Source organism: Thunnus thynnus, chromosome 20 (assembly GCF_963924715.1).
Source record: "Thunnus thynnus chromosome 20, fThuThy2.1, whole genome shotgun sequence".
In the NCBI taxonomy this organism is placed as follows: domain Eukaryota; kingdom Metazoa; phylum Chordata; class Actinopteri; order Scombriformes; family Scombridae; genus Thunnus; species Thunnus thynnus.
The window spans coordinates 6,932,808-6,950,047 of record NC_089536.1 but is presented as its reverse complement, the minus strand read 5'-3'; the positions used below and the strand labels follow the sequence as shown (position 1 = coordinate 6,950,047).

General features: G+C 38.0%; 2 protein-coding genes across 4 annotated transcripts; both read left to right on the top strand.

Moving 5' to 3' along the window:
- Positions 1-4,759: 4,759 nt before the first annotated feature.
- On the top strand, positions 4,760-7,441 carry LOC137172417 (dickkopf-related protein 3-like). Of its 2 annotated transcripts, XM_067576834.1 has the most exons (4): positions 4,760-5,167; positions 5,899-6,073; positions 6,206-6,407; positions 7,161-7,441. In XM_067576834.1, exons 1-4 carry the CDS (start codon positions 5,015-5,017, stop codon positions 7,219-7,221), a joined length of 591 nt encoding a protein of 196 aa, XP_067432935.1. In that variant the 5' UTR covers positions 4,760-5,014; the 3' UTR covers positions 7,222-7,441. The 2 variants fall into 2 exon arrangements, with proteins under 2 accessions (XP_067432935.1, XP_067432936.1); XM_067576835.1 differs by lacking the exon at positions 7,161-7,441 and having other exon boundaries at positions 6,206-6,411.
- Positions 7,442-8,495: 1,054 nt separating this feature from the next.
- On the top strand, positions 8,496-17,207 carry tectb (tectorin beta). Of its 2 annotated transcripts, none has more exons than XM_067576985.1 (11): positions 8,496-10,388; positions 10,469-10,544; positions 10,934-11,124; positions 12,820-12,971; positions 13,050-13,152; positions 13,372-13,475; positions 13,607-13,690; positions 14,246-14,408; positions 14,857-14,935; positions 15,114-15,146; positions 15,413-17,207. In XM_067576985.1, exons 1-11 carry the CDS (start codon positions 10,341-10,343, stop codon positions 15,484-15,486), a joined length of 1,107 nt encoding a protein of 368 aa, XP_067433086.1. In that variant the 5' UTR covers positions 8,496-10,340; the 3' UTR covers positions 15,487-17,207. The 2 variants fall into 2 exon arrangements, with proteins under 2 accessions (XP_067433086.1, XP_067433087.1); XM_067576986.1 differs by having other exon boundaries at positions 8,500-10,388; positions 13,080-13,152.
- Positions 17,208-17,240: the final 33 nt, after the last annotated feature.

Sequence of the window (17,240 nt, the reverse complement as noted above, 5' to 3'; positions counted from 1 at the left end):
GCTCTATGTGAAGTGTCATGGTAACTTTTGTTGTGATTTGGCGCTATATCAATAAAAATTTATACTTGACTCAACTTTGACAATCTTGACAGCAAAATACCAGGGAGAGTAAACGGCTCAGCACAGAGAAAATGGATAGAAGCTTGGAAAGCTATTCTGACTGACTAGTGCTAATATGTTTCTTTCTTGATAGCATGTTAGTGGTTAGCACATCGGCTACAATCTCAGCCTCTTCCACTGCCTATTTTGCGAGGATGTATTGATTAAAATTTTGTTGTGCCACTTTCTGGTGTGACAAGGCCATAAGATCTGATATAAAACAACATGTTGAGTTTTATTTTGGCTGCATGATTTTGTAGATTCTAGTGCTCTTTTTTTGAAACTACTATTTTTACTATCCCCCTGTTTAATAATACTACTTCTTATATAATATGCCAGCAGAGCTCTGTAGGTGTCTAAACAATATGTACATTTCTGGCGTTTTTGTTCCATAGTCTGGAACCAGATTGTTTAAGATACAAAAAAGGAGTCACAGAAGATATAGGATGAAAGATGAATGATCGCATTTGTTAAGATATGACACATCAATCAAAGACAGACCAATCAAATTTTCTACCAAAACAATTTTCTACAGCTGCAGAAAACATGAGTGAAACTGCATTTTACACGCAACCTTGACATTTTTAGTGCCATTTATTGATTATAAGCTCTACTTAAAAGTGTTTAAGGGCAATATTTGCTTTCTGTTAGCATTTTCTGGCTTAATTTCACCCTTCACTTCACTTAAAACAGCTCCGCCTGTGGTATGGAATGTCTGACCACTAACACATTAAATGGCACTGGGGTATTTCTAGCACATTGTTTTAAAATGTGACTTCAATTTAGAGAGTAAACGTTAGAACGCTGTGTGCTCAAATGCTGACATTCACATTGCCAGGAGTATTACAGAGCTGCAGCCAGACACCGGCAAAATGACAACACTGAGCGATTCCAATGTGGGCCATTTGTCTAAATTTATTCCCAGTTGCAGCAATGTTAATTAAGACACCTATATATGACCATACATATATTGTATGAAGATTGGTACCATTGTTAAGTATTTGAAAAACATTGTTTTAAATCAAAGGTAGGGATTGTCCGTTGGTTGGTCCACCACTTTGGTCCAGATCGAAATATCTCAACTGCTTTGATGGATCACCATGAAATTTGGTACAGATGGTGATCCCCAGACCTTTCCCCATCCTCCGGGCAAAAATTTCTGTTTATCCAATACTTTGGACTAAGTATACTAAATACTTGCAAAACGAATTACATCCAATTGGCTTCAGTTGTACTTGATGATCTTGATAAAGATCGCACCTGTTTCGCATCAGCATGTACCCCGCTAGCATGACTGTAGACTCTTAGCCTTGTTTATAATAGATTATGTATAACCTGTCAGATTCTTATTTTGTTTATGATACCAATATAAATAAGTGATTAAAGCTGAGTGTTTCTGTATCCCTCTCATAAATTGTAAAGTTCTCTATTCTACCTCCATCACCACCACTGACAAACCAAACTTTTAGTGCGCATTAACAGAGATCCCTCCTCTTCGGAAAAGCATACTGGCACATAACCTAAGAACAAATAGCCCAATTAACATAACACTAACTGCCTATAATCCCTTCACCCTCCCCTATCTATAATTATTCATTAGCCTAAGAAGCTGGCATCTTCTATATCAGGAAAACAACACCCTAGCAGTGTAATACTGAAACTACATATTGAATCCTGGAGAACCAAACATTTACCCCATTGTTCTTCAACTCCCTGAATACACATTCACTCACTGGGACTCATTTCCAATCGTCCATCCATTCCAGCACTGAACATGTTTTTTTTGGTGATGGGAAGGCAGACTCCTCATGCCTTCAACTATTCATAGCTCCCTGTGGGGGGTCAAGGTCCATTACAATGGACAAACATCACCCTGCCCGTAGTTTTTGTTAGTCCCTAATTGCAAGACCCACGGTTATGTTGATTGTGACAGCAAGCACATTCATTACAACGTCATTAGCAGAGTCATTAACACTGGGAGAGCATGTTAAGGACTGTGTGGAGACAGTTATCTGCCATTGCCGTTGGGTAAATGAAAGGGGGGGATACCTTGCTGTAAGTACAGATGTAGAACAAGAATACGTGTTTGGAGAAACATAAAAAGTAAAGTTAGAGTTGGAGTCTGAGTGTTGCAAAATGCAGTGCTGGGAATCCAAAACCACCTCATTAGGGATTGAGGGGAATTTTTAAATGATGTATAATCATCACAAGTTTTCCCCAAATGTCCGACTAAGGTTCCAGTATAAAAGTTTCAAAATATTGGCTGCAGTAAGGTCCAAAAGTCTGAGACCATTTTCCCATTCAAGTGAATAGGATGCTGATGCTGAATCTGCAGGAATTTTGAATCTTACTTAGAAATCTTTGTGACTCAAACAAGGTAACTGGGATGGAGAAAAACGTATTCCATTGTTTCATTTATACACATAAATCAATACACATAAATCAGAACAGTTAAACTTCTCATATGGCTGCATAATCATGATACAATACTTATTTACATATTGCTAATTGATCCAGTTGCTGCTATTGTGCCTTCTAATTGACAGCCAATTACGTCATTAGTCTGTGTTAGCCTGTTTTGATAAGGACTTAAGTACCTGGAGCTAAGATAGCTGCAATATCTACACAACGGATCTGTGCTGTCTGCCACTTAGAATATGTAAATTACTAACAATTATCCAGGCATCTCAGTCTGAGTGAAAATACTGAATGCTAACGAAACAGTGAATGCTAATGTCGGGGAAAGCTGCTCAGACAGTTTGAGTTTGAATTAACACAGAAGTTATGGTTAAACAAAGTAAAGTTCAGCCTTTGTTGGAGAGATCATCTCTCACTCTTCTCACAGTAAATGGACATCTCCAGTGTGATCATAACTTAAAGTAGCATGGAGGGTTCAGATCCTACCTGAATTAGATGTAGTGCAGGTCTTACAAGGACATGTATCGACCCACACTCGCTCTTTAAACTTCTCACATCCAAGAATTTCAAGTCAGTACTTCTTGAGCCAAGCTGTTCTGATGAGAAGGAACTTGATGAATGAGCACAGAGAAAGATTCTTAAATTGATAGGATGTGCTTGACAACACTTACATGGTCAATGAAAACAAACAAAAGTTTACAGCTGTTTTCCGCTTTTGCCCTATCATGTAGATTTATGTGAGGTAATCTCCATCTGTAGTTTGTGTTTTGCCATGGATATTTGCTTTGTCCAACATGCTGTGTATGAAATTGTATCTGCGTGAATCACTAAGCTTGGGCAAAAGCTGAAACTTCAACACCTCCTGTGAGTCCTGTTGTTTTGCCAGAAAGAGGATTTTCAGGTTGGACGGCAGAGTATTGCTGCCACGATGAGAGAAAATGTGCTCTGTTGTTGTTTCTTGTTATAACAAAAATGTTTTTCTTGTTTTAACACAATCCTTCTCACGTTATAACAATATAGTTTCATGTTATAATTACATACTTTTCTCGTTATCAGTACATATAAAATTGTTCAGTTTTAACAGGAAACTTTTCATGTAATAATAACATACCACTTTATCTTGTTATATTGCAAAACTATCTTGTTATGGTAAGATTTAACAAAAAACAGAGCAATTGTTTTGTGTCATAGTGGCAGCAATACACTGCCGAAGGTTAGCCCATTTGGTGCTAAATAGCCAAAACAGTCCTTTGACCACTGCCTGTACCAGGGCCTGTACTTATTGTCTCGGATAAAGAAAACAGTCCTAAAAAATTCTCATAGTGATAAATATTCAGCCCTACTTTAAGATCTAGGAGTAAAATCATTTTATCAACTGTCTTAACTTGGGAAATGATTCCTACAGTATATCAGCTGATATTTAGCGTAACAGTCAAAAAACTGCTTTTTCTTCTTCTTTTGTTTATTTTAAAGCCACACTGACAGCATATTATCAAACCCTTGACTTCAAGGAATCAATCCTCAAGATACAGAATCAGAAATTTTTCAGGATATCAAAGTTATTACCCTCTTTTTTTATTGTAATGGATTATAGTTGGAGTGATTTGTGGTCTTATTCCTTTTGAGCAAGTAAAAAGATATCAGAAATGCTAGATAAATGTGCAAAAATGTGCAAAAATGAATGTTTGTTTCCCAACAGCAACTTGTCTCCCCTCCACTCACTCCCCTTCTCCCCCTGAGAACTAATCGCTGATGGTAATTACATTTAATGAGATCATGGGGTCGTCTGCGGGGTGCACTTCTGCAAATTGCTCTCAGCGTGGGGTCTGAAGTGGGATAGGGTAAGGGGGGGCGGTCGAGGTCGGGGCCAGGAGTGTTTGGGGGCCAGGTCCCACAGTGGCTTTACCTGTCACTCAGTGAGCAGTGAAACATGACATGTATTTGTCTGCTTTTGTCCTCCTCATTTGTTTGTCTGACTCTCTGAGATAACCACACAGAGGTGGTGCTTGTCTCGGCTCTATTGTGTGAAGCTGTTGTCAGCCCATCACGTCCATCCATCCCCTCCCGGCCCCATCTCCCCTCTTTCCCTTTCTCCCTGCTCCACGACTGGTCATTTTGCCACTATTTTCTGGCTGCGGGGGGCGACCAGGGCAATTTAGTTAATCCATTAACAACTAATTGTCTCCTCCTACCCTGTTGTTTGGACAAACAGCTAGGTGGGGAGGGTGGGGGGGGTCAAGCCCTGATGACCTATAAAAGTCACACTGGAAGAGGTGCCAACCACTGTCACTGCATGGATCCCTGCAGTCCTGACTTTCTACACATTAAGTGGGACTTTTCCATCTCGATAGAACACAAAAACAAAACAGTGTTATTTTGTTGTGGAGTCATCAACAACTGACTCAATTTTCCTTTCTGTGTGAGTCACCCAGCCTACTTGATTTCAGTTTCTCACACTTTTTTATTTTTTATTATTATTTTTTTTTGTTGCGTGGAGATGTTGGGGAATCTGTGGATGATCTGCCTGTGTATCAGCTTCTCCTGGACCGATGCACACATATGGGCCTGGATGCTCAACATGCCTCACAGTCCTCCCAAAGAAGGAGCAAAGGCACTTAGAGAAAGTGTCCCCGTAGCTAAAGCAACCACGGTAAGATACTGGATACTGTACAGGAATATAATGCTGCTCTTGAATAAATTTCAACCTTTATTTAATCCTCAAAAACACACTGAGCAATAGACTTTAATGTGTATTACATGTACATACATACACGAATATTCCTTTGGGCACAGGCAGTTCTATTTTTGTGTAGTAAAATATTTCTTCTTAAAGGATAGGTTCACAAATGTTCAAGTCAGTCCTAAAAGAACAGTCAGGCACCCAAACAAACACTGACACATATTTTTCTTAATGTAATCATTCCTCCTGGTCATAATAGTCATTAGAAGATCCCTTCATAATGCACTTTCAGTGTTAGTGATGGGAGACAAAATCCATCCCTCTGTGCAAAAACTAATTTTAAAGTTTATTTGAAGCTAATATGAAGTTTCAGCTGCCCAAATTAATCAAATCGAGTCAATATCTTTCAAAGTCACTGTCTTTTTTAGTGCCAAATTCCCTCTTTTTGTTACGATCTTTCCACTGCAGCTGAACAGGAAAACACAGTCTGTCACAAAGTGTGCGTCGAGAAAAGTTGCTCCCTAAGTCAGTGTTACTTCTCTCTACTTATATGTAAAGTGTGAGGTGGTTACTTTTGCACAAGCGCAAGACAGTGAAGTCTTTACATAACTATTTTCAGGAAGCTGCTGTTACAACTTAAATTTTGGACATTATTTAAAGGAAGTCTTTCAAGTTTTAATATATTCCACTCTTTTCTTCAGGCTGTGTGTGACCACGACAGGGCATGTGGGCGCGGTTTCTCCTGTGATCGCCACTTTGGTCTTTGTGTGCCCCTACGAGGGGAGGGCCACTACTGTAGGAGGGACGCCCAGTGTGTCCGCGGGCTCAACTGCATGTTTGGGAAATGCCACCGCAGCATCCCCAATGGACAAGAGGGTAAGAGTGCGTCTCTGCAGTGTCAAGGCTGGAGTTAATTTTTAAACTATTTATTTATGACCCAATCAAAACCATTCATGTCAATAAACTGTTCAGAGATTAAAGATGATCTGACGTGTTTATGTCATCCAGGTGCCAGGTGTAAAGTCAACAGGGATTGTGGGGCATCTATGTGCTGCGCCCGACACCACGGTGAGCTGGTGTGCAAGAGACGGCTGATCCGCGGTGAGAGCTGCTATGTGCCAGATGGCGGCCTGGCCTTCAGCATAAACCAGATTTGCCCGTGTGATGAGGGGCTGCTGTGTCGTGAAAACAGGGCACCACACTGGAGAGAGTAAGTACAGCAAATGAACACAGCTGCCCCTGTGGCTGGTAATTGTATGAAATGTGCACATACTGTTTTTTGAAGGCTATCAGCTGAAATGATTCACTCAAAATACATCTAAACAAAACTGGATTATTTTAAGTGCCCAGATTCCCACTAGGGTCTCTATTTGTCAAATGGTTGTGCAAAATTTGATAAATTGCAAATTGGTTAGGGAATTTGACCTCAAATGTTGTTTTAAGACTTTGTTTTAGTTCATATTGTGCTAACAAAGTTTATAGAGGTGAAGTGTGGATAGATGGGAAAGGTCTAATGGTCACAGTTATTGTTAATCTATCGTCTTTTTTATTCCAAGCATTTGTCAAAGAGACTCAAAGTAACTGACAGACAGAAAACCCCAAAGCACAAATTGTTAACGGAGGTGGTGGTGGGGAGTGGGGTCAACAGGGCCACCATCCCTGGTATAACGAAAGATGTAAAACTTGCTGTCATGTCTATTAAGAAATAGTTGCTGATATTATTAAATGCATAACAAGCTTAATGTATATGCAACAGTTATTTAAGCTTTAACACCTTTTTTTTCATCTAACATGGCAAAGGAGAACAACTTGTAACTCACTGAAAACCATCTTATAGGATGTTTTGTTATATATATACTCTATATGCTTAAAACGTCCTGTTTTAAACATTCAATATATTTGCAAGTTTTCATAATAAATCACATGATTTACCAGGCTCAACCTCACTTTATTTGTCTTTCAGGAGGGATTTTATTTACCAACCAGACCGTACAAGTTGGACCTGCCAAGTGCCCAAACCTTGATGCCAGTCTCAATACTAAATCTATTTATTATGTAAATATGTTGTATATGATTGTACATAAAGAAATGTACGTATTTCCCTAGACTCTTACAGCAAGGATTTTTTTTTTATTGTTTCATTTTGTACATTTTGACAAAAGCACTACTGTATGTAGCCATGGTGTCTTATACAGTATCTTCTTCATGCATTTAGTGATCTTTGATTATATCTATAAATGTCTATTCTCCTTCAATTTAATGAATAAAAGAAATCTTTTTCAAAAGCAATGACTATATCTTCCTTTTTTAAAAATTCAACTTACTGTGCTCATACACACACACACAAGCATGATACTGTTGAGGGAAAGGTTTGCTGCTCTCTTGTGGTGAACATACAGGTGTTTTTCATAAGTTTTTCAATGATTATATACAAATTAAACCAAAATATAAAGCAGTGTGTCAAAACTCCTTGTTTCAGTCTACAGTAGGTGAGTAATTCAAAATCAAAGGATGGATTTTGGGTTTAGTATGACTTTAACACTCCTTTGGTAGATTTAATTTATTATTTAGGCTTTAATTATTCAGGAAATTGCATTGAGATCAAGATCTCTTCTGCAAGAGAGTCCTGAGAAGAGGTTACATATATACAGAATCACAGTAAGACAGCTCATTCACATCACAATCACAAAACAATCGTCCTACACACTCACAGAAACACTACTTAAAACAAACATTATGAAGAATATCAGCTGACAAAACTTAAGAGTTCAGAGTTTACATGAGGAACTTTTAAAGCCAACCTCTCCTGTGATCTGGTGTCATGGTTATTATCTCTGAGCTCAACTAAGGATGTTAAATATCTCAGCAATTTATGTCGCAATAAGTTATAAATGAAGACACAAGTATGAGAGTATTGGGGCCACACTTTTAGGGATGAAAAACACATTTCAAGATAAAGTATTTTCACATGTTTTGAGAGAAAAAGGTAATGAGTAAAAAAAAAGGTCTAATATTTTAAGAATGAAGTCATGATTTTACAAGAAAACAGAGAATAAAACGAAAGAGAGTGATATTTCACCCTCAAAAAATCAGTCACACCTTTATTTCCCCAAGAGAAAGTTGCATTGGGCCAAATGCAAAGTTTTGAACATAATCTGCATATTTAACATATAGAAATTTCACATACAATGAAGAATTTAATAGCAGAGGCCCTTGGAAGCAACAGAAAAAATAATAAATCTCACAATCTAACATAGCCACATTGAAACTAAGCCGGCTGCAAACTTACACAGCTGTTTCAGAAGATAGACTTTGTCTATAGTACCGCTTTAAAGCTCAAAGTGGACTTTACCGTCACATGCAAACAGACTCTGTCTCCTTCTGAGCTCACTGAGGACGTTTCTTGGATCATAGGCCCGTGGTTACATAACATGATGGAATTTCGCAGCTCCTGATTGTTAGCATCACCAGATGCTGTAACGCTAGCTGTCCCTTGACCCACTCTTAGATCGGTATCTTCCTCGAACTAACCCTTACGAATTCCCCCGTTGCTCCATTCAGATGCTAATCGTCTGCAGTTTGCCCCTTCAATTGCAGGGTGACTTGAATTGTTCTGTGAAGGACATTAGTTTCTAACCTCTTGGCTATCGTTTTACAGCTCTTATCATTAAGTCTTTGCAAGGAGCTACTTGATTCTCTGTATGGAACGGCATGTGAAACAGAAAGATTTCAAACTTTATTGGTGCATTGGTCGTCATATCTAACTTTGATGATTTTTCCTTTGAGCAACTAAAGTTTTTTTGGATTTCTTGACAAATTTGATGTAGACAAAAAGCAAAATAAGATAATCTGTCAGATGAACTAAATCAAAAATGATGTGTGCTCAGGTAACTAGTGTAAATATGAGGTTATGGAGGCTTTAAGTAGCCTGATATAAACCAATATCCATGGTGTAAAGGGTCAATGAGAACGCACGTTTCACACACACAAGAGGCTAACAAGACTAGCAGACAAAAGCGATATCTAATAGCTCAAGACTGTGTGAAACCTTATATTGCTGAATGCTGCAAAACACAGGCCTATCATCCCCACTTAAGAGCACTAGTTACTAGTGTCGCCAGCTCTTATCTGAGCTAGCATCACATTTTGAGGTATCCATACATGTCTGTTTTCACTATTTAGCTTCTTAAATGGCATTCTGTTTCTTCGCTTTGTCCTCTTTGGCCAAAAGGGGACAAAGTGAAGTAACAGGGCTGCCTGTTTCTCTGTCCGCCTCAGGTTCTGTCCTCAAAATTTGTTTGTGACATGACCAAATATGCAGCTACACTTTTAGATATTCTCGTAGAAATGACACTAAAATGTATGTCCATACCAATTCCTACAGTATTTTATCGCTGGTCAGATGCAAATATAAAAATACATGCAAATATGTGAAATTTTGAAAAATTGGAGATGGATGCTGCAAATTCTATTATCCATGAGTTGTTGGCAAAGTTAATCATAACTTTGATATCTGTGAGCTTTATTTTGACCTTGAAGCTGTGGAAATTTCTGTCTCATCGTCCTCTGCCACAATGATGCTAAATATATTAGAGCTACAACGAGTCGATCAATAGAAAGTTAAATTCTCTTTTTACAGCTTCTTCAATGTGAATGGTTTCTTTAGTTTTTTATGATTGTATGATATATCATATCTTTGGGTTGTGGACTGTTGGATATTTGATGTTGCATCTTGGGCTTTGAGAAACAGTGGTTGACATTTCATTTGATAATGAATATAATCATTAGTTGAAGCCCTAAAATATATATCAAATACATTAATGACCCTCATACCAGTCGTAATTGTTTTGTAAAACTGACAAATTATCCATATACTAGAAAAGGTGATTTAAACCCTCTGAGTGCTAATCCCGAGAGACGCTGGTGATTTGAAAGTCAATGTCTGACCAGCACAGAAAGCTTTTGTGAGCAGCCCCACAATAGAGCTCTCAAACCAGTCCTGCTGGGATGGGGGGGGGGGAGTGGGAGATGGGGAGAAAGGATAAAAGTTGATTACCTTCACCTGTGACAGTATAAAATGCTGCATCAAGTTGTCAGGACGTTAGTTGTAGAGTCACTGGTGCTGGTAACCTGTTGAAGAGCCATGAGGAGCCTCCGGCATCAAACTAGACCAAGGTGTTTTCCCACACAGGTGAGTCAGACTTACAACTTTATGTATTATCTTTAAATAATCTGTTAGTGATCAGATAATGATTTGAAATCTCTCTGCAGCATCACATAATGGCTTCCACCGCTGCACTATTAATGCTGTTGCCTGTTGCTTGGACCTGCTCTCCCCAAAAAGCAGGTAACAACACTATGGTACAAAGATTAGTGGGCTAATTACTTCATGTGCTTGTAACACATTAGCATCACAAAACACTGGCCGTCCTGCAGATCCCAGGGATTTCAAGCAATCATTTGTCTGGTTCATTGGGAGTTTGACTTTTGTACAACGTTATCTCAAACATGCTTAAGTCAATTTTTATTTATTTCAACCAAAATCAAAGAAACTTGTCTCAGAAGGGCTTTACAGTCTGTACAAGAGCAAAAATGTAACAAAAGACACTTTAACAGGAAGAAAAGGGAGAAAAAGAGGAGGGATATCTTTTCCAGGCACACAAACATGCAACAGATGTCATATATACAGTAGACAGTTTTTATTGCTATGATTTCTATGTTTATGTCTTATTTCAGACTATGTTATGGTGTCATGCTTCCCCAACGCCATCATTGCTAACGTCCCAGAATGTCCATACGGCTGGGAGATTGACCAGCTGTCCCTGGGTGGGGTCTGTTACACTGGAATACACAGCCCAGGCTACTACCGCTTCATCATCCCAGATCTGACACCCAAAAACCACTCGTACTGCGGCACACAGTCTGAGGTGAGACACGGAACGGCTATTAAAAGGTCAAAAAACATATTTTGTATGGAGACACGCAGGTGTTTTTCATTTAACTCGTTCAAGTTCTGAGATATCTGTCTCCACACCAACATAATAGAGGTCAAAGTCACAGCGCTGAAACATCCCATGTAAAAAAACCCTCAGCAGCATCAAAGTTCTCAGAGAGACTATTTCTGCATTAGAAAGTCTTTTCATCGTCTCCTTCTAGTTCGTCAGTCATCGTTGTCAGTTTTTTCTTTTTGACAAACTTTAACAATGTGTTTTGGTGTATTCGTTTCTATTCTCATTACTATTGTTTGAACTATATTCATCCATTTCATACCCCTCTGTGAGGCTCACAGGCTACAGAAATACAGAAATGAAAGGCACTTTTGTTCCCTGAGTTTGTCCTTAAAACAACACCCATTCCCAGGTTTGGTGCTGTTTTAGTGCCGAGTTTTGCCCGGAAAGAACTAGTTGCTAGCATATGACAAGGCAAAAGTGTTTGTAGCTGTTCCAGATTGCCACACTCGAAAGCCACATTTAAAAGCCGGCTTTCATTAGAGAGGGCCAAGATCCAAAATGGGGATAACGGCTCAGGTTTTCAGAGTGTCTTTCCAGGAAGACATTCATCACAGTGTTGTGATTGTTTGTTCAAAAGTGACAGAAATAGTTGCGCAAATAATGAAAAAAAAGATTGAGGGAGAAATTCAAACCCTGCAAGGCTTCTCTGATTATCAGTTTCGGAAAGTTACAGAATTATATTTCCAACGTCAGAATGGTGTGGGGGAGGAGAAGGTTTCTGAAGCTGTTCGACCGTTCAACAAGCACTTCTGCTGAACCATACTGGCCCCTTTAGACTTGTACTTGTTTTGCCTTAGAGGAGGCACTGCCCTAAAGGTTTAAAGTCAGGGAACAAAAGTCTCTTGTGCACAGCAAAATACCACAGATTACAAGAAAACTGCAACAATTAGCCGATTAATCGATAAGTCAATCGGTAGAAAATTAATCTGCAAATATGTTGATTATTGATTAATCATTTAATCAGTTATTTTTAAAGACAAAATGTAAAATTTCTCTGTTTTCAGCTTCTTAAATGTAAATGTTCTCTGGTTTCTTTAGTCCTCTATAACAGTAAACTGTATATCTTTGGGTTTTGGACTGTTGGTTGGGACAAACCAGGACATTTTAGGTTGCATCTTTGGCTCCGGGGATGTCGACATTTTTACCATTTTCTTAAACTTTATTGATCAAGCAACAAATCGATTAATCAGGAAAATGATTAATCAATAATGAGAATAATCGTTAGTTGCAGCCCCAGCTGCAGCCTTGCTCTGGAAGATGTGCACTGATATGCATCTCAGGCTATTTTTAGGTAGATATACAGTAAATCGCCCTGCTGAGACATGGCTATAAGCCTGCTTATATGCACCATGACACCTCTGATCCATAGTAACAGGACATTGTTTGTGGAAAGACATGCTGCTGTTAAATTTAAAAAATATTTTTTTCAATGCTTGAAAAGCACCGGACTCTCAAAACTTGGGCAATTACATCTAAAACTGTTTGAATGGCTACATATCACTGGGTGAACTGGCCCTTTAAATGCACTGCTATTTCTGTGTTGTAAATTTTATAATTACAGCAGGCATTGTAGTCCTCTTCCTTCTGATGTTGTCCTCTTGTTCTCCACAGTACATGCCCGGCAAAGACCCCAAGTACATCTTCTATAACGCCATTGTGTCCAACGATACTTCGCTCACAGTTAGAAACCAGCCGGTCAACTACACCTTCAGCTGTATGTACCGAGCAGCCTACCTGGTTAATAACGCTGTTTTCAGCCAAAGGTAAGCATCGATCCAGGAAACGAGGCGCTCACAGTTTCTGTGTGAAAGATATGTGCATACTAACCCAATGACTTGCAGCGTTTTTACTAAACCCTCTGCTTTTTCCAGAGTGGCTACAGTTTATGTCAACAACGGGAGTTTAGGCACTTTTAGATCACAGTTGTCTATGAACGTGTTCACGGTGAGTAGCTGCTCATAGATTAACTTTCTCCAGTGGAAGCCTTTTGCAACATGTTAAACGCAATAATGCTATTGTTAGACGTATCTTTTAGTGAATGCTGTGCCAAATAGCTGTCAGGAAAAATAAAGGTATCATTAACAGGTTATTTGAGTTTTACTGGCCATGAGATGCACATGAAAGACTGATGAGAAATTCAAATAAAATGTGTATATTTTCTAGAATTCAAAGTTCCTGTATGCCAAAGATGCTCCCTATGTGATCGACACCTCTGAGATCGGCTCTGAAGTCTTCATCGGCATTGAGGCAAAAGGACTAAGTAACAGGTGCGTTAACAAATTCAGAAGTTTAAAGTGTTTATATTCATACAGTGCTGTATATTCCTGTTAGATTCTACAGAGCAGATGCCACTAGATTGCTAACCCATCTTTTTATTATCATTTACTTTACCTTTCAGATTCAAAGTTGTCATAAACAACTGCTGGGCCACTCCCTCGCCTTACTCCACTGACAGGAAGAGGTGGAGTCTCATCATTAACAGGTACAATGTAAAACATTTTCAACTTAAAAACATAAGTTCCCCTGCTACAATAAAAATGTTAACTGAACTAAATTTGTAATTTAGAAACCAGCCGGTTATAGTTATAGGTTGTTGTAAGATTTGCCTTCAATTTACATTTTCACGGTTCCTATACAGCTGTGGTTGTTACGTGTACGAGTGGAAACAACCATGACGTAACATATATTAAAAGGGTCTCCAGTGCATGCTGGGAAGTCTGCAGATATGCAAATCAAATTATCATTACAAGTCACAAGACTGCAGGTCAACTTATTTGTATAAGCACTGACATTGTCTGAAACTGACGATGAGAAAATGTATGTTGACTTAACTTGAAATGAATAAACCTTTAACAACATTCAGTTAATGATAAAAGATCAGTTGATTCTACTCAATTCCTCTCTGATGTTTTACAGTGTAGTTGAATGTGAAATAATAGTTCTCTAACTCCACTTAATTATGGGATGAATTCTCCAAAAATTCAACAGTACTGTTAGGTAAAAAAAACAAACAAAAAAAACATCTGTCTTTCAACAGCTGCTCATCTGACAACACTGTAACTATCTTTGAGAACGCCAAAGACAGCCGCTCCATGTTCAAGTTCAACTCTTTCCGCTTCCAACGGCTGGAGAAAGTGTCCACTGTCTGGCTTCACTGTGAGGTCCAGGTTTGTGATGGAGAGAGGCTCATCTGTCAGCCTGTGAGTACAACATGTTTATATAATCTCTAACATTTAAGCGTTGCAGAAATTTCTCATTCCATATACCTATTGCTTGTAGTTTTCTCCTTTTGGAACTGTGACATTAGAGATATCACTCAAGTTCCTCCATCCCTCGCAATGAATACTGTTTATTTTATTTTTTATTTTATAATCGATAGTGACATTTCTCTACCAAGATGTTTATTTCAGCTTGCAACTGGCTGCTTTACTTCCTGATGGAGGGGAAGATATTTGAGCCAGAGTGATTATAAAGGCTTGGAAGGACTCAAAACTTTGAAAAAAAAATGCAAATGGACTAAAAAGGAAATTAAAAGTTCATCCCTCTAATCTGTTTAGTTACACTTAGTTCAGTCTTACAAAATGTGTTTGTTTATATCCTGATCCGGTCTCCTTTATTTTTTGCTTTGCCTTTATTTCTTCCCTAAAGGGCCCCTGCACAGCCAGAAGTTTGACATCTGAGGCAGAACCAAGTGGCGGGATCCTTACTGCTGAGTTTCAAGTTAAAGGTACAGTACGCCATGTTATATTATGATATTTTGATCTTCTCTCATTATAGAAATAAACAAATAACTTAGATAAGAAACTGTAGCATTGTTAGCTTCTCTCATTCAAATTAAGACACTCAAGCTGACAGTTTGCAGTTTGTGTTGTGTAGTGTGATGTGTTGTCTCCATCTCTCCACAGCTGCTGGGTCTTCTAATAATGGACACACAACAGGTAAACAAGTGTGTGTAATGATAACTGTGATTTAGCCAGAATTTTAGAAATACTGAGGTCATGAATCCAAGCCTTAATTTACAAAAAATGAGACTATAAAATACCAAACCTCCTTTTTTTTAATACCTCCAGTTGCTAAAACCCCAAATTCCCAGAGAAATATGAAAAATGTCCTCAAAAGTAGCTTTGATTCAGATAATATTGTTGAGAATTGTTTCTCTTTCATTGGTTCATCAACTGTATTTTCTTTGCCTTTTCCGCCACAGGAGCATCACTTATCATCCTGCTTGTGATCCTGATAAACACATGTTGTGATTTAGTAAATGTATCAAAAATGTAGATGTAAAAAGCATACATTTCCAATCATACATTATCCATTCATTCATTCATTCATCAACACACACACACACACAGAGGGGAGTGTCACCCAGGACTCAGGGAGCGTATGAATACATTCCCCCCCTTCATCCTTTACTTGTCATGATCTAATTTTCTCACAAGTATTATTTGTAATTAGTACATTTATTGAGGCTTTGGGGATCCATTTGTGTATGGATAATCTTATTAATGTTATATACATTATTTCACTTCTCCAATAAAGATCAAACAAAAATGGATTCTTGTCCCTTTTGTTTTAAATTTTTTGCACACATTTTTTAAAATGTTCCAGGAACCTTCACAAAGTTGGTAAATAAATAAAGCATTTTGTTAAATCCAGAAATTAAAACCAGACACTCAACATCACAGCAACAAAACAAACACGAATACAAATTAACTGGATAAAGATACTTTCATATTTCTTCTATTATGATATTCTTAAGAAAGAATAAACTCACAACATAGAACAATTGAGAATCAATAACAGTTGTGTTAATAGATAAACTACTACTGCTAAATCTCATTGGAAAATGGAAAACTAATGGGACACATGATGTTTCCTACGTCACTGTAAAGTCCATTCTCAGTGTATGTGCACTGGAGGCTTCAAGTTTCCACATCACACTTGTATACATTGTATACCGGACCTTGATTGGCTCCAAAGTAGTTGTGATGTCACAAATTATCCTCGTAGGTACATGTCTTAAACTCAAATCTAAGGTGAGCGCAGAGAAACCTTCCATTTTGAGGAAATTAATGTGAAAACAGCCTTTCAGTGTTAAATTCTGCACATACATAATTCTGCACAGTGAATCTCAAACATCCAACTGAAGTAACAAGCACAAAAACACATTTTTGACTTGAGGGGGACTTAGAGTTCTTACCAGACCTTCACATTATTATCAAAGACAACAACTGTTGATCCTCTCAAGACATCATGGTTTCCAAACTCTGCACAGCTGGATAATTTATATTATATATATTTACATCACAAAAGCCAACATTAGAGCTGCAAGAAGTCATTCAAATTGTTATTTAATTACCAAACATACTGTAAAGGTTTCTGTCCATGAGACAACTAGGTAACGCTTGAGATTACAGCCTGCAATTTACAGCCTTATTATTCCACATTTACAGTGCAAGATGCAAAAATATATATAGAATATATATCCCTTAATGTATAGTTAAAAAGTACCTGCATTATAAATTATTTTTACATTTCCAGATTGTTACTCCCTTGTTCCCTAACTTCACATCTAGTTCCCTTGTACTTATACTGTGGGTATGTATCAGTATGTACTGTATTAATACACAAAGAATGGTAAATTGGAAATAGATAGGGTGTACATTGCAGGCCATAATCTAAAGTGTTACCAAAAATAATTATTTAGTCAACAACAGTTCAAACCTTCATTTATCAATATATCTGAAATTAGCTTTCAATCAAACTATTAGGTTAAAATTTAAGATTAAGAGTCTTGAAAGTGCTTCCAGGCTCTAGTCTCTTCTCATGAAGTCAGTGTCTTCCATTTTCTCTCTAATTTCTGTCCTTATTTTGTCTCCAGTCTTCCTGTTCACGTCCACCGCAAACAAACTAATTTTGCATGGCATTTTGTGAGACCTATGTGAACATCCCTTCCAGATATTCCTGTCAATATATCCAAAATATGGTCAGAATATCCATTTTTCTTTAAATGTGCACTGTAGTCATCATGC

Coding starts and splice junctions, on each gene's coding strand:
- LOC137172417 (XM_067576834.1), top strand. CDS start 5,015: ATGTTGGGGAATCTGTGGATGATCTGCCTGTGTATCAGCTTCTCCTGG. Junction 6,074..6,205: donor CATCCCCAATGGACAAGAGG/GTAAGAGTGCGT, acceptor TATGTCATCCAG/GTGCCAGGTGTAAAGTCAAC. Junction 6,408..7,160: donor AGGGCACCACACTGGAGAGA/GTAAGTACAGCA, acceptor TTTGTCTTTCAG/GAGGGATTTTATTTACCAAC.
- tectb (XM_067576985.1), top strand. CDS start 10,341: ATGAGGAGCCTCCGGCATCAAACTAGACCAAGGTGTTTTCCCACACAG. Junction 11,125..12,819: donor ACTGCGGCACACAGTCTGAG/GTGAGACACGGA, acceptor TGTTCTCCACAG/TACATGCCCGGCAAAGACCC. Junction 15,147..15,412: donor TAATAATGGACACACAACAG/GTAAACAAGTGT, acceptor TTTCCGCCACAG/GAGCATCACTTATCATCCTG.